The 15,158-nt window shown below is 42.0% G+C and overlaps 1 protein-coding gene across 2 annotated transcripts in view; it reads right to left on the reverse strand.

The window, feature by feature from the left end:
- ANO2 (anoctamin 2) overlaps positions 1 to 15,158 on the reverse strand; it is a 246,767-nt gene that overhangs the window by 52,607 nt on the left and 179,002 nt on the right. For both annotated transcript variants that reach the window (XM_040979008.1, XM_040979007.1), the window contains one exon: positions 2,310 to 2,384. In XM_040979008.1, coding sequence (XP_040834942.1) covers positions 2,310 to 2,384 — 75 coding nt within the window. The remainder of the gene's footprint in view (positions 1 to 2,309; positions 2,385 to 15,158) is intronic.

Consider the following 15,158-nt stretch of genomic DNA (forward strand, 5'->3'; position numbering starts at 1 on the left):
GAGTAGTGCACAGAACTAGGCGCTATTTGTTGTTGTTGTTTTTGTTTTTGCACAAGGGCATCCAACAGGCCCAGATGCATTTATTGAGAAGTTCAGCCTTGTCCCTGTTTACACCAAGGGACTCCTGCATGGCTCAGAGCCTTGGTCTTCTGTCTTGTTTAACTGATCTAATTAATATCTCCCATAGTTACATCACAGGAGCTTACTTGTAACCACATCTGAGTCTGCCAGGTACCAGTGAGCACCACTAGTCCTGGACCAAGTTCATAGGCTGAGTTTCCTGGTTCCCACATGAGATGATCTAGGCTATAAATACACAGTGCAATTGCCCACAGATGCTTTGCAGGGACAGGATTTTATATCTGTTTTCCTTTGTTCTATTTGGAACCATCCTCTTTTTTTTTTTTTCCTGTAGTGCCCTATGTGGGAATCAAGTGGGTGTTGAGCGGAGGGGTTCTGCTCTGTTTCATCTTTGTTCTGAGAAGTGTAGCCCTTTTGGAGTTGTAACTTAACGATTAGAATCCCCACTTTCAGCCAATAGTTGTTCATGATTTAAGTGCTCCAGTTCTCCTAAAAATCTCAAACCAAAGCCTAAATTTGCCTAGAGGAGAAGATAACCGTAGCGATAAACCAGTATTTTTGCCCATTCACTTGTTTCCTGGGTTCCCATTTTCCTTTTGATTTTCACCAAATATTACTTACTGTTCCATCAGCCATTCAAGGCTTTAAGAAGATGAAAAACATATTTCTCCAATTCTGTTGCTAATTTCAGTGAAATGAAATGTTAGAGATACCCTAAAAGTCCCCACCATCCTTGAAGAGAAAGATTTATTTTCCTTACAGACTCTGGAAGTGAGAGATTATTTTGTTTTGTTCTCTACTATATCCCCCAGAGCCTAAGAATAGTGTCAAACACATAGCAGCCCTCATTAAATATTTCCTGAATGAATGAATGAAATAAACTCTTGGACAACAATATGCATTCTGTGGGAGGCTTTGAAGTGCTAAATTAAGCCTCACATCATTCCAGCTTCACACATTGCAACTCACCACCTTCTTGGCTAAGTTCTATGCACTTTGCACTTGTGAAGTAACCAGCAAACAACTAATTGAGACTGGTGAGCTGTGCAGAGGCTTAGTATGTGCAAGATGTGAAGCTGGGATAGACTGTAGCCATGCTTCCTGCACATGCTCAATCTCTAAGAGCAGGACACGACTACTCAGGAGGGGAGGAATGCAACGAACAACAGAATCCTATGGTCGGGGTCACAGGGTCTTTTGGCCAACAGGCCCAGAAAAACTGATTCCAGTCCTGATCCTCAGAAAACATCATTCCTCTGCCATCTAAGCAGGTATAGAGTCTTGTGTAGAAATGCACTGAACTGGGGAAGGTGTTGGGAGATGTCTGTTTCCCAGGTCAAACTGCCTCCTTTGAGTTCCAGCCACTGTCACTCAGATGTATCTTCCTTCTAACGCACATCTCGGGGAGTCTGAGTATCACAGTCCCTGTGATCTGTATGGGCAATGCAAACCGACTTCCTCACTCCTGACTTTGACCTGGTTTTTGTCGCCATTTGGAGAATCAACTTGTGGATACCAGATCTCTCTATGCCTTATAAATAAAATGAAAATAGATTCTAAAAACTTCTGAAATAAATGCTCTCAGCTGTGAAGTTTTAATCTAAAACTGAACTTCCAGTTTGAATACTAAAATACCACAAGAAATCTGTGTCTTCTCCCTCCCCCTGCTGCCCCACTAAGAGGTACAGATGTGTCTGTCCTCCGAAGTTCTTCTCAGGTTGTCCCAGGCCATCCAGCTTCACTTACTGCTGATTTACCCATCCTGGCTCCTAAGGATGACCTGCTCCCGTTTTAACAACCTGGCCCAAATCTCAATCATACATTCCTGCTTGAGCTTTCCCTGATACTGCCGAGATCTCTGCCTCTTATCAAAAGATTCTACCAAACCATGTGGTTTCTCTAGAGAGAAACTAAAGACCCAGACCTTCAAACCCCTACCACCTATCTTACAGCTTCCAGCTCTGTTCTCTTTCATGAAACGTTAGAGACATCCACCCCATAGCTCAGTTCTGCTACTGTTTTACCTGGATTAATGTTTTCCAGGGACTAATGCCCAAGCCACTTTCGTGCCTGCCTCTGAGACCTGCCTCTCCCTGTGGCTTCATCTTTATTGGCCACCATTTTTTTCCCACAATAAGATGTCCCACAACAGGATAAAGCAGTCATAGCACTCAAATAACTGGGTCTACATACACAGCCTTAAACTGGTGGTTCCTCACGATAATTACCATAAACAATATGGAGGCAAAGTTCATCAAGTAACCTGGGAAGCGATCTTTCCAAGTCAGCTTATCTTCATCATCCTGGGGAGAGACGAGAGAGGAGACAATCAGGAGACCCAAATAACAATTTGTGCATGAATTTGTGAATCACTAATCATTTTTTACTCTATAGAACCATTGAAGCCTCTCCTCCAGTAGTGACAGCTGCCCTGACTCCTACATAGGTCACTTGTTTTTATATTTTCTTCTTTTAAGGAGAAACACATGCATATGGTAAAGCAATGCATGAATCACAGACACAGCCAAAACATAGGACAGCATCCTATAAACAGCAGTATCTGATCCTGGATCCTAATAGTTGTACAAATTAATTCATCAAACAGTCAGAATGTGGTATCATTTGTTTCTCCCAAAATTGTGATGCTGATGCTCCACCTTTGCCACAAACTCGGTCAATTCAAGTCACAGGTCAAACTGATGCATTCAACCATTTTGGCTGAGAACCATACCTTTTAATCCCTAACCTTGGCCTAGTCCACCCAAATCACATTCCTGAGTCAGCCACAAGACTGTCACAATGTGTGCACCCCAGAACACCCTAACATTCAACAGCGTAAGATGCCAACAGGTGTGAATGCCCAGAAACGCTGCTGATTAACTGCTGTGTAATTTCAGTTTAGGCACTTGTTTTTTCTGAGTTGTAGTTCCACAAAATCACATCTAATACAGCTCTCCTGAGTGGTCCACAGGTCGGTCAGCATGAAGCCATATGTGTGAAGGTGCTAAGAACATGGCCAAGCACTCTGTGCCAAGCAGGTAGGAGCCCACCCACATTTCAGCAATGAGTCTGAATCAAACCCAGCAAGGGAATGTCTCAGAGCCCCCTGCTCTGTTTCCTTTTCGCTTCTCAGATATTTCACAGAACACCTGATTTGGCTCTAGCAACAGTGCCATCTAGCCTTTGAAAGCTTGTACTGTAAGCTAAGAACCTGAAAGACACTTTTAGAAGTCCTTTGTGTGTCCACAATGTGTAGTCCTTGATGCCAGGCACACCTGGAAGACAGAAGTCACGGGATCACTGACCCCAGTGACGCACAGGCTTATGAGATGCAGATACCACAGACACACACCAAAAGAGTTCAGGATCACGTGTCAGTTTGGGAGTGAGGATCATCTTGGGAAGGAGCCTACGGGGACCTGAGGAGAAGATAATTCTCATGCATGTTCAAGCATGGCATGGAGATGCTTCCTAAGTGGTGGATCTGAGGGTGCGTGCTGGAATCTGTTAGTAAGCAGCCCTGTGATTTACAGATGATGTCAATGAGTCAACTAGGTGTACTCGGGTTTTCATAACCTAGTAAGAGAATCATGTCTCTAGACTCTAAACCACACTTTCTGTCACACAATGAGAACATAACTACAGGTGGTGATCTTCCTGAATAAACTGGAACATAGAAACCTATTTGTAAAGGTTTATTTTATTTGAGAGACAGAGAGAAATCATATCCACCAGCTTACTCTCTCACTCTCCAAATATCCACAGGAACTAGGACTGGACCAAGCTAAAATCAGAAGCCATTATTCAACCCAGGACCCCCACTTGGGTAGCACAAATCAGACCACTTGAGCCATCTTCCAATGCATCCCAGAGTGAGCATTAGCGAAAAACTGGAACCAGGCCTTAAACCTAGTACTTCAATACAGAAAACTTTAACAATGATACTGAATTCCTGGCCTCAAACCTATTTATAATGAAGTTGTAACAAGATCTGCTTAAATTCTTCTTAATTAAGTCATACATCAAGAGGAAAAACAACTCCATTCATTCTCCTTTGGTGTTCATTCTTAGTTTCATTCACACATTACTGCTTTCCTTTAAGGTGTCTTTGATTCCCTTTAAGCTGTTGCTGAGGACAACAGAGAAGATGAATTAGTGGATACAAGCGTCAACAGAGATTCTGAAGAAAATATGACGGCGCAAGGAAGGGCTCCCTAATTATGGTTGAGTGTCTTAATAGTTGGGTCTTGGTTCAGGCACACTCAACAAACATGGCCTGAGTGCTTATGACAGTTGGATTCTGAGCTAGATGCTGAAGACACGGGGAAGAGAAGGTTCATCCCTGCTCAGAGACGACCAAGAAAACAAAAAGGGCTTTCAGAGATAAAACTAAGGAGGAAGCTGGCATTGCTATTTGCATAAAAATGAGTCACAACTAAAAGCAATTGAATTGAATATTCCCTCAAAGAAACTAACTTAAAGAAAATACTCCGTTTGATGTAGACATTTTAGTGTTTGTTGAAAACTCACTCTCAGGCTTATGTTGATGAACTCTTTGCTCTGGAAGTCACAGCTTCCAACACACATGTGTACACACACACACCACACACACACATACACACTTCTCATATTCAGAAACTATGAAAACACAAGAAGCCAAAAGAAACACACAATTTACACACTACATTCCAAGTTCCCTGAAGTTACTAAGAAAGATGACAGTAAGAAAAGCAGTCTTTATTTGTAATATTCTGGTTCTCATAATAGAAGCCAATTAAAACTCTGTTCACTAATACATTAAAGATGTGTAGATGCATAGCAAAATTCCACTAACGGAACTACATTTTGCATAAAAGTCACATAACTGCTTCCAGTGTTGTGGCCCAATGGGTGAAGGCACCATCTGAGATACTGGTGTACCATGTGGGCACTGGTTCATATCCCAGCTGCTCCACTTCCAATCCAGCTCCCTATTAAAGCTCTGGGAAAATCAGATGAGGATGGTCCAAGTCCTTGGTCCTCTGCATTCACATGGGAGACCCAGAAGAGGCTCCAGAAACCTGACTTCAGATTGGCTCAGCTCTAGCCACTGTGGCCATTTGGGGAGTGAACCAGGTAATGCAAAGTCTCCTCTCCTCTCCTCTTCCCTTCTTTTCTCTTCTCCCTCTCTCTGAAACTCTGATTTTCAAATAGAGAAACCTTATTTTTAAAACTCACATAACCAACATATAGGATTGTAGGAAGAGAAGCAGGCTTGAAATCAGAACATCTGAGTTCTGAATTCTTGGCTCCAATATCTAGCAGGCAAGTGATCTTGGAAAATTCCCAGAACCCCAGTTTCCTTATCCATAAGACAAATATATCACATATTTTCAAAACCCAAAAAGTGACTGTATCAAACCAAATGACCATGCCATTTAAAGCAGCCTATGAAGAGTGCCAAGGGAGTGCAAGAACACGAGCAGGATGAGAATTCCTAGCACCTGCCTCTCCTATTAAAGCAGGGGTGACAACACTTGCAGCTCTTTTGTGGCAGAGAGGTGCTGTGTGGATGCCCTGCGTGAATACTTGTGAGAGAGCTTTGCAAGGTGTCATAGGAAACCACACTCTCATCCACGCTGTGATTATGCAGCACTTAGTTAATGCCACCATTGTTGACAGGAGCCTGCCTGTCGCCTGTTTCTTTGTCTCTCTCCCTGGATTATGACTCTCATTTCCGAGTCTCTTAACAACAGGTAGCGCAGTGACAGTCTTAGGAAATCATGCAAGTGCCCTTTTGGCAAACTGAACATTTGATCCTGAAATCATGGGAAAGACAACAGATGAGACTGAAACAAATCCCTCAGAGAATCTTCCTGAAAAGTGGTCATCTTCCTTGAGCACTTCAATTTTTAAGTTAAGGTATAATTCACATACAACAGTATTTACTCTCATTATTGGGCAACTCTGAGTTTCAATAGAGTTATGCAGTCACAGCCACTGTGAAGACACAGAACAACTGCATCACTTTTCAAAATCCTGTCATGATGAATGATATCCTATCATCCTGAATGATATTGCTCCTCCTCCAAACCCCAGAACATCACAAGATTCTTTTTCTGTCCCTCTAATTGTGCCTCTTCCAAAATATCATGCAACTGGATTCATGCCTTGTGTAGCCTTTTCAATGGGGCCTCTTTGCCTTAGTGAAATGCACAATATTCATCCATGCTGCTATGTATCTCAGTAATCTGTTCCTTTTTATTGCCAAACAGCATTCCATTTTACTGCTACAGCACAGTTCGCCTATCTCCTCACAGGTTGAGGAGTTTGGGGGTTGTTTCTGGTTTGGCAATCATGAACAAACCCATTGTCATATGCATGTCTTGGTTCGGTGTACACTTAGGTTTCATTTCACCTGGGCAAATCCAGTAGTGAGGTTGCTGGGGGAAGAAACTTCGCTTTGGGATGGGAAGACATGTTATTAAAGTTGAGTATTAATTATTAAGACTCCAATATGGCTGAATGGGGAAACCATGTGCTGATGTTGAGCTTAGAAATATAAGAGAAGGAAAGCAGAGTAACGCATTATGCGAGGGAGGGGTGAGAGGCAGGAGGAGGGAACTGGGAAAACGTTCTGTGGCCAGGGGCTGGAGGAAATCCCATTCGTCGAAGTGAGGTGAGAAGAGACTGCAGCAGCCCACGTCACAGGTGATATTAACTGAGGTGGATCATTGCATACCATAGTGAATCTGAGTCTGGCTTGTAGTGCTGGCAGGGGGCAAGGTTTTTACCCAACCCTGTCATGAAAGAGTACATTTCTTTTTTCTTATTCTCCAACAAGGATATTGGGTGACCCATCAGAGAACTGACATCTTAATAATGCAGGTACAGGCTACCATGGTTCACATAGTACATGCAACTAGGGGAACACAAGAGAGATAAATCCATGGTGCCCACTGACTTAGAGATTAGCTGGGAGGTTTGGCAGGGATGAGGTGCCCACCCAGGGACTGTGAGGTATTCCTCTCCCCTCTCTCCATCACAGGCACCTAGACTCAAGCTGGCCAGGTGGACCACTGATGGGTAGCACCTTGGGAATACCTCTGCTTTCTCCATGAATGGAGGAAGTTGGCACAGTGTCCCAAGTACATTACCAAGGAGCTGGATTGGAAATGGTGCTTTGAGACTTGAACTAGTGCTCAAATGGGATGCTGGTGTGCAGGAGGCCTATTTACCTACCACCCCACAAGGCAACCATTACATTCTAATATTGAAGTATTCATTCTGCTTCTTCTAGGGAAGTGATACTGCCTTTCTTGTTCATGTTTCTTGTGTTTCTGTGTTTGTTTTTAGGTATTCATGGAAACATTTGTTCATTTTCTCCTCTGATGGCTTTTATTCTTGAAATATCTTTGGATTAGTGATAGTTTGGGCCTGGCACAGTAGCCTAACAGCTAAAGTCCTTGCCTTGTACATGCCAGGATCCCATATGGGTGCCGGTTCATATCCTGGCTGCTCCACTTCCCATCCAGCTCCCTGCTTGTGGCCTGGGAAAGCAATCAAGGACAGCCCAAAGTCTTGGGACCCTGCACCCATGTGGGAGACCTGAAGAAGCTCCAGGCTCCTGGCTTCAGATCGGCTCAGCTCTGGCCATTGCAGCCACTTAGGGAGTGAATCAATGGAGGGAAGGTCTTCCTCTCTGTCTCTCCTCCTCACTATATATATCTGACTTTCCAATAAAAATAAATATTTTAAAACAAAGAGGACAATATAAAGCATCAAGCAGCTGTTCTAACAACGAATCTCTAGGAAATGGAAAAACAAGAACAAACCAAGTCCAAAAGTAATATGAGAAAAGAAATATTAAAATTAGAGAAGACATAAAGTTTGAAATGAAGAAAAACAATACAAAAGATCAGTGAAATCAAAAGCTGGCTTTTTGAAAACATAAAATCAATTTAAAATTGATACACTATTGTGTCAACTAACTGCAAAAAAAAGGAGAGAATTCAAATAAATAAAATCAGAAATGAAAAAGGAAATGTCACAACAGATACCACAAAAATAAGAACTGTTGGGAATTATTACAAGCAGCTATGTGCCAACAAACTGGAAAATCTAGAAGTGGACAGATTTCTGGACACAAACAATCTACCTAAATATACAAATAACCAAGATGGAGATCTAATCAGTAACAGAGCCCTGCCAACAAAGAAAACCTCAGTACCAGATGGCTTCACTGCTGAACTATCCCAAACCTTCAAAGAAGAACTCACTCCAATTTTTCTCAAACTACTCAAAACTATTGAGAGTAAGGATATCCTCCCAAACTGCTTCTATAAGGCTAGCCTCACCTGAATTCTGAAACCAAGAAAAGATACAACAAAGAAAGGAAATATCCCTGTGAACACACATGTAAAGATCCTCAACAAAATGCCAGCCAATCGACTCCAACAACACATGAGAAAGATCCATTCATTCAGACCAAGTGGGATTTACCTCTGGTATGCAAGGTGATTCAACATATGCAAGTCAATAAAGATGATACATTACACTAACAAACTGCAAAATAAAAGTAAACACAATTACCCCCATAGATGCAGAGAAAGCATTTGATATAACATTCTGTCATGCTAGCCTTAAGAAAATTTGGTATCGAAGGGACATTGTTCAACACATTCAAGGCAATATATAACAGACCCACAGCTGGAATCCTACTGAATGAGAAAACGTTAGAAGCATTTGCATTTCCACTAAGATCAAGAATGTCCATTTACACCACTGCTACTCAACATAGTTCTGGAAGTTTAAGAGAGAGGCATTAGGCAAGACAAAGAAATCAAAGGATACAAATTGGAAGGAGAAAATGAAATTATCCGTGTTTGCAGATAACATGATTCTATATTTATAGGGAAATCAAGAAGACTTCAGTAAGAGAGTACTGGAACTCAACAGAGTTTGGTAAAGTTGCAGGATATTAAGTCAACACATGAAAATCACTACACTTTATATACACAAACAATGCCAAGACTGAGGAAAAACTTGTAAGACTGGGACAAAAGCTACAAAAACTTTAAATGCCTTGAAATAAATTTCTCCAAGGATATGAAAGATCAGTGCAATGAAAATCATAAAGCATGAAATAAATAGAAGACAAAAGGTGGGAAAATCCATGTTTGTAGATCCAAAGGATTGATGCCATCAAAATGCCCATACCACCCAAAGCAATTTGTAGATTAAGTGTTATCCAATCAAAACACCAATGACATTCTTCTGAGATCTAGAAAAAAAAAAATCAATCCTAAAATATATGTGGCCTAAATAGCTAGAGCAGTCTGAGCAAAAACAAAGCTGAAGGTACCACAACACCAAATACTATAAGGAAGTTATAATCAAAACAGCCTTTTATTGGCACAAAATATGAAATGTAACCAATGAAATTGAATAGAAATCCCTGAAAGTAATCCATGCATTTACAACCAACTAATCTTTGACACATGTGCTAATTCAATACCTGGAGAAAAGACAGTCTCTTGAACAAATGGTTCTGGGAAAATTAGATCAACACATGCAGAAATAAGGAAAAAAGACCCCTATCTTAAAAAATCCTATACAAAAATCAACATGGATCAAAGATCTAAATCTATGACCTGTTACCATTAAATTATTACAGGAAAACATGAAAAAAAATCTACAAGACGTTGGCATAGGTTAAAGCTTCTTGAATTTCAGGACCCAAGGACTTCAGGAAATAAAAGAAAAGCTAGACAAGAGTTCTATCAAGCTAAGAAGCTCCTGCATTATAAAGAAAACATTGAACAAACTGAAGAGGCGACAGACAGGAGAGATGATGTTTCCAAGCTATGCAACTGTATTCCTCCTTTCTGTACTTCACTATTTAGGAGAAAGTCACTCTATTCTCACATTATGAGGAGGGAAGAATAATTATATTCCACTTTGAGGAAGCAATATTTACTTGATTCTCCCAAGGATTTCTTTCTGCTGTAAAGCTTTAATTTACAATAATTGTAATTTATAATAATTTAATAATTTATAATTTATTATAATTTACAATAATTGTAATATTGATGGGCTACAGTGCAATACTTCAGTGCATGTATTCAGTGTATACTGATCAGATAAGTTCAGTCAAGAATTATTCTGTGACATGGCTTTATGATTGGAGACTTGGAGTTTCCTCCTTCCAATCGTTCCTCCAAATACACTGTGAACTACTGTTACTCACCATGATTTCTAACTCTAGAAATTCCTTCCATCGAACTCTGATCTGGTAGCTATTTTCCAAACCCCTAAGGTTTGAATCTAGATTGTTTTCCCCTAAAAATTGCTTATTTATTTCAAAGAGAGTGATAGGAAAAGAGGAAGAGACAGAAAGAGATCCTTCATTCCTGTTTTTTTTTATCATTCTTATACTATTTCTAGTCATTTAACAACTTCCTCTACATCAATAATTAGTTCCTTTCTGCTTGTTTCCCTGCTCTATTTAGGCAGAGACCTCACCCTTTATCACAGTTATATAATCTGTATTCTCCTGGGTGTTATCATTCACACTATGAATACACAAAGAGTGATAACAGCCACTTCCAAGTTGCTCAAGAAGTGGCTGACAATCAGCTAAGTGCCTTCAAATATCTGTTAAAACCCCTAACTGCCTTGTCACATCCCTTAAAAGTTGCAGTGATGGTGCCCAAGATTTGGGTGGGGAAACTGGAGGTTCCAGAAGGTTAAGCACCTGGCTCACAAGCTATTGCAATTCTAGAATCTAAAGCATCTGAACTTTGTGCCCTGCACTCTCCAACCTCCCCCATGAGGCTGCTCTGTAGCACTCTGACAGCCAAAAACTACATGGACCCAGGAAACCAGAGGAGAGGAGCACCACCAAAAAGTAGAGGAAGAATCTTCAAGGAGGGTACACAGGTCTTCTTTACGGGGAGATCGAGAAACTTCAGAATAACCAAGCACCCAGTAATTTGGTAGTCAGTGACCATGAGTGGATGAATGCACAAAGAAAAGACATGTATACACATGTAAATATTATATATACACATATTAATACACATAATATACAAATATTATATATACACATTATTATATATTATATATACATATTATTATATATATAAATAATATAGTATACACAGGTAAATATTATTTACCCACTAAAAAAAATAAAAAGGATACAGTCCTGTCATTTGCATCCACATGGAGGAACCCAGAGGACATTATGTTAAGTGAAATAAAGCAGGAACAGAAAGCCAAACACCGCATGATTCTACTCAAGTGGAATCTAAAAAAGCTGAACTCATAGAAACTGAGGGTAGACCTGTGGTTACCAGAGGCTGAATATGGGAGGGGGAGGATGAATGGTAAGAGTTTGGGAAATGAGCACAAAGTTACAGTTAGATAGGAGGAATATTGTGGTGTTTTGTTGCACAGGAGGGTGACTATAGCTAACAATAATGTAGTGTGAACTGTACAATAGTTAGGAAAGAGGATTTTGAATGTGCTCACCACTGGTTACAGATATGCCCATTACTCTGCTTGGATCATTACGTTACATATGTGCGTGTATAAAAACATTATATTATACCCTTAATATGCATAACAATTACATACTTGTCAAACATTTTAAAATGCAAAGAAATTATCATTATGGTAATCAGTGACCGGTACAAAGAAAGTCCCAGAGGAATGGTGGGGCCAACCCCAAGACTGTAGATAATGACGCGTGCATGGGAGGGGAGGAGAAAGAGCCACTGTGGTTTGCATCCCTAGGAAGCTAGTGGGAAAACAGGGCTGCAGCAAGTTTATTACTGGCACTCCTCCTGCCATGTCTTCTTTCCAGCAAAAATTACAGCATGCATCACCCATCTGTTGATGACCCGCCAACTCTTTTCATCAGTCCAGACCTCTCTTCCGAGCTTCCAACTCATTTGTTCAAGTCCCTAGCCAGCATCTTCAGAGTATTCTAGGCTCACCTATTCCAGAATAAATGAATGATTTTGTTCCATTAAACCTCCTAACTCAGTGACATGAATCATAACCCTTTGAATAAGCAAAGCTGTAAACAGAGCCATCAGTCTGAGCTATTTTCTCTCCTGTACTCACTCACCTTCAGTCAGCACCAAGTCCTGCGGAGTACTCCATCTAAAACATTCTCCCACCCTGTCCTCTCCTAAATTCTTTCCCTGGTGCTTTAGTTCATCCCCAAGCTCTCCCCTCTCCACTGCAGCTACTGATGGTTTAGTCTATCCCCCTTCATGGACTGTCAGCACCAGGAGAGCAAAGGCCATTTAATTATCTCCATTTATCTGGTACCTAACCAGATTGTCGGTTTTGCTTGATCAGTGTTTGTTCAATCAGTGTTCATCCCACTAAGTTACTGGATCTCCACTCTGAAAAGAATCTGGAGGTATTTAACTACCTCAACATAGGTCCTTCTTAACATAAGGAGACAAGCAGAGCAGGCCCTAGACACTAAGAATTCACAGACATCAATGCGATTGACAGTTCCTCTTTGTCTTGATTTCCTGGGATAGAAAATTCAGGCACTGTAGCAGGTGGGAGTCCTCCACTGATGTGACATTGACTGCAACCAGATCCTGCCAGTCAGAGACAACTTCAAGGAGAACAGGGTATGGAAACGGTGAGTATTGTCCAGTTTCAGAAGCGAACAACTTTGGGGAACTACCTGTTTTCAGTGAGTTTGGCTAATTAGGCTGGTTAGAGTACATGACAGATGGGAGCTGGTGCAGGACAAGGGACCCCACAGAAGATGGGACTGGGAAACACACTTAAAGGGGGGATCCTGCAGGGAACTTGTTCCAGGTTTAACTGAGTCTGGGGAACAGATTAAATGGCAATACTAGTTGGTTCTAACGCCAAGAACACAAGTTCCTAAGACCGGCATTTCGTGCAGTGGTTCAAACACTGGTAGGGACATACTAATCCCTTATCAAAGACCCTGGGTTCGTGTCCCACCTCCACTCCTCATTCCAGCTTCCTGCTCATGCAAGCCCCTGGAAGAAGCAGGTGATGGCTCAAGTAGCCATCGTAGTGGGAAGCCTGGATTGAGTTCTTCGCTTCTGGCTTTGGTCTGATCTAGGCCTAGCTGCTGTCGGCCACTGGAGGGTGAACCAATGGATGGTAGACTTGTCAGCCCCTGCCTTTCAAATGAATAAACTGAATATATTAAAAAATGAAATAAAACTGCTATTATTTACAGAAGAATGAAAGTTTCCAAAGCTGACAAGTTTCACTCATAAGGCTCTTGTGTTAGATGTCTCTATGAAGTTTGAAGATTTGGCACTGCTGGTTGGGGGAGACAAGGATGCACAGATGGCTGGAGGAGGGTAGGCTAGGAAGAGATGAAAGGTTTGAAAGATGGGGACTGTATGAAGATGTTTAAGACACTTTCCCTTTCAAGGGGTCCTGGGAAACTGCCAAAGATCAGAAATCTAGGGAAAACCTGGTGGAGGAGAGGAGAAGTGACAGCTTGGACTCAAGTGGCTGAAGGTTTCAGCATTAATGAGTATCATCATTTTTCTAAGCTAGTCCGTTGGGTACCATTCGTGCAGCATACTGCTCAGTATAATTTTCGTAATTGAGGATTCTTCATTCTAGCAGCAAGTGTCAGAAAAATGTGGCAAAGGTCAGTGTTGGGAATTGGGTTGCTTTCCTTAAATCAATGAAAGTCACAATTTGATGAGAGTCATGTTGTGAACTCCAAGCCTATGATTTGTGCTACCTCCGTCCTCTACACACAGGTGGAGAGAACCAAAGGACAAAGAAACGGTGACACTCACGGCTGGGGGCAATAATCCATGAAATGGGGTCATAAAAATCATTTGACATTAAAAAAAAAACATCTTTGCTCTTGCATATTTCCCTCTATGTCCTTATTCTCTACTTCCCTATGAGAGCTGGGCATCCCATCTGCCTGTCTGGCAGGACCAGTGTGCCCTGGGAAGGCTACAGTACAGTCTAGTCCAGAAACAGCTGCCTGGGCTCAGTTCCCTGCTAACATAGCTGGTGCACTGTGTGACCTCAGGCATGCCGCCAATTTCTAGACCATCAAAAAAGGGATTCAAAATGGTGCCAACAGTACAGGGTTGCTGCTATAAAGATGAAAATATGGCAATGTATGGAATGTGCATAGAAAAACATGGTTAGAACCAAATCTTGCTACCTCATAGCATCACCAACCACCACCATCATCATCACTTAATCTACCAGGAGCCTTGGTTCTTACTACGACACACAAGTGTAGTTGTCAAAGCAACAAGGAAACCCAAGTTTGATGGGGACAATGCTCCTATAGCACAGACCCATGGTCTTCATGCTCCAAAGCCATACATTTATTCAATGTGGCCTTATCCACCACCTGGTCCCACTGACCTCTTAGTCTAGCTGCCCAGAGGCTGTATCTGCTGGCTGAGTCACCCTGAGACCCACAAACAGCATCTCCTTCTGCATCAGAGATCTCCCCAATACTACCACCTTGTATCTTTCCTAACATACCTCTTCCTCCAGGAGTCCTTTATGGCCAGCCTGACAGGAGAGTAAGATCGGCATTTTACTCCCCACAGCAAGCATTAGCCACCTGCAACTCCTGCCCCCATAGCACTAGGCCATGTTGGGGTCCCCTCAACCTGACAGCACACAATCATTGTGCATCTGAGCCTCCAGGTCTTGTCCCCTCAGCCTGGTACCTTGTAAATTCACCTCTGGCTGACCCCCTCTAGAGCCTTGCAGGAGCAGAAGAAGAGTTTTAGGGACAGGGCTTTGGTCTAGGAGGGAAACTTGGCCCCAGGGGCTTGAAACAGTCACATGGTACAGCACCTAAGTCCACAGGCATGCCCAAAGCCCAGGACATTATGCAGTGTAATTTGTGGCTAAAATGGAAAACATCATTCTTCCCGCTGCCTGGGTTTCCCAGAAGATACAGAGAAATACTTTAGCTCCCTCTCTCCCCTGATATCCAGCCCACTCACTCTGTTCCTTCTGGCTTCCCGGACAGCTTGCTGTTGACTCTCTCTGTTTTTCAAGTGCCTGCCTTGTCTTCCCTGGACTCC

Source organism: Ochotona curzoniae, unplaced genomic scaffold (assembly GCF_017591425.1).
Source record: "Ochotona curzoniae isolate NIBS_2020 unplaced genomic scaffold, NIBS_Ocur_1.0 contig_2927, whole genome shotgun sequence".
In the NCBI taxonomy this organism is placed as follows: domain Eukaryota; kingdom Metazoa; phylum Chordata; class Mammalia; order Lagomorpha; family Ochotonidae; genus Ochotona; species Ochotona curzoniae.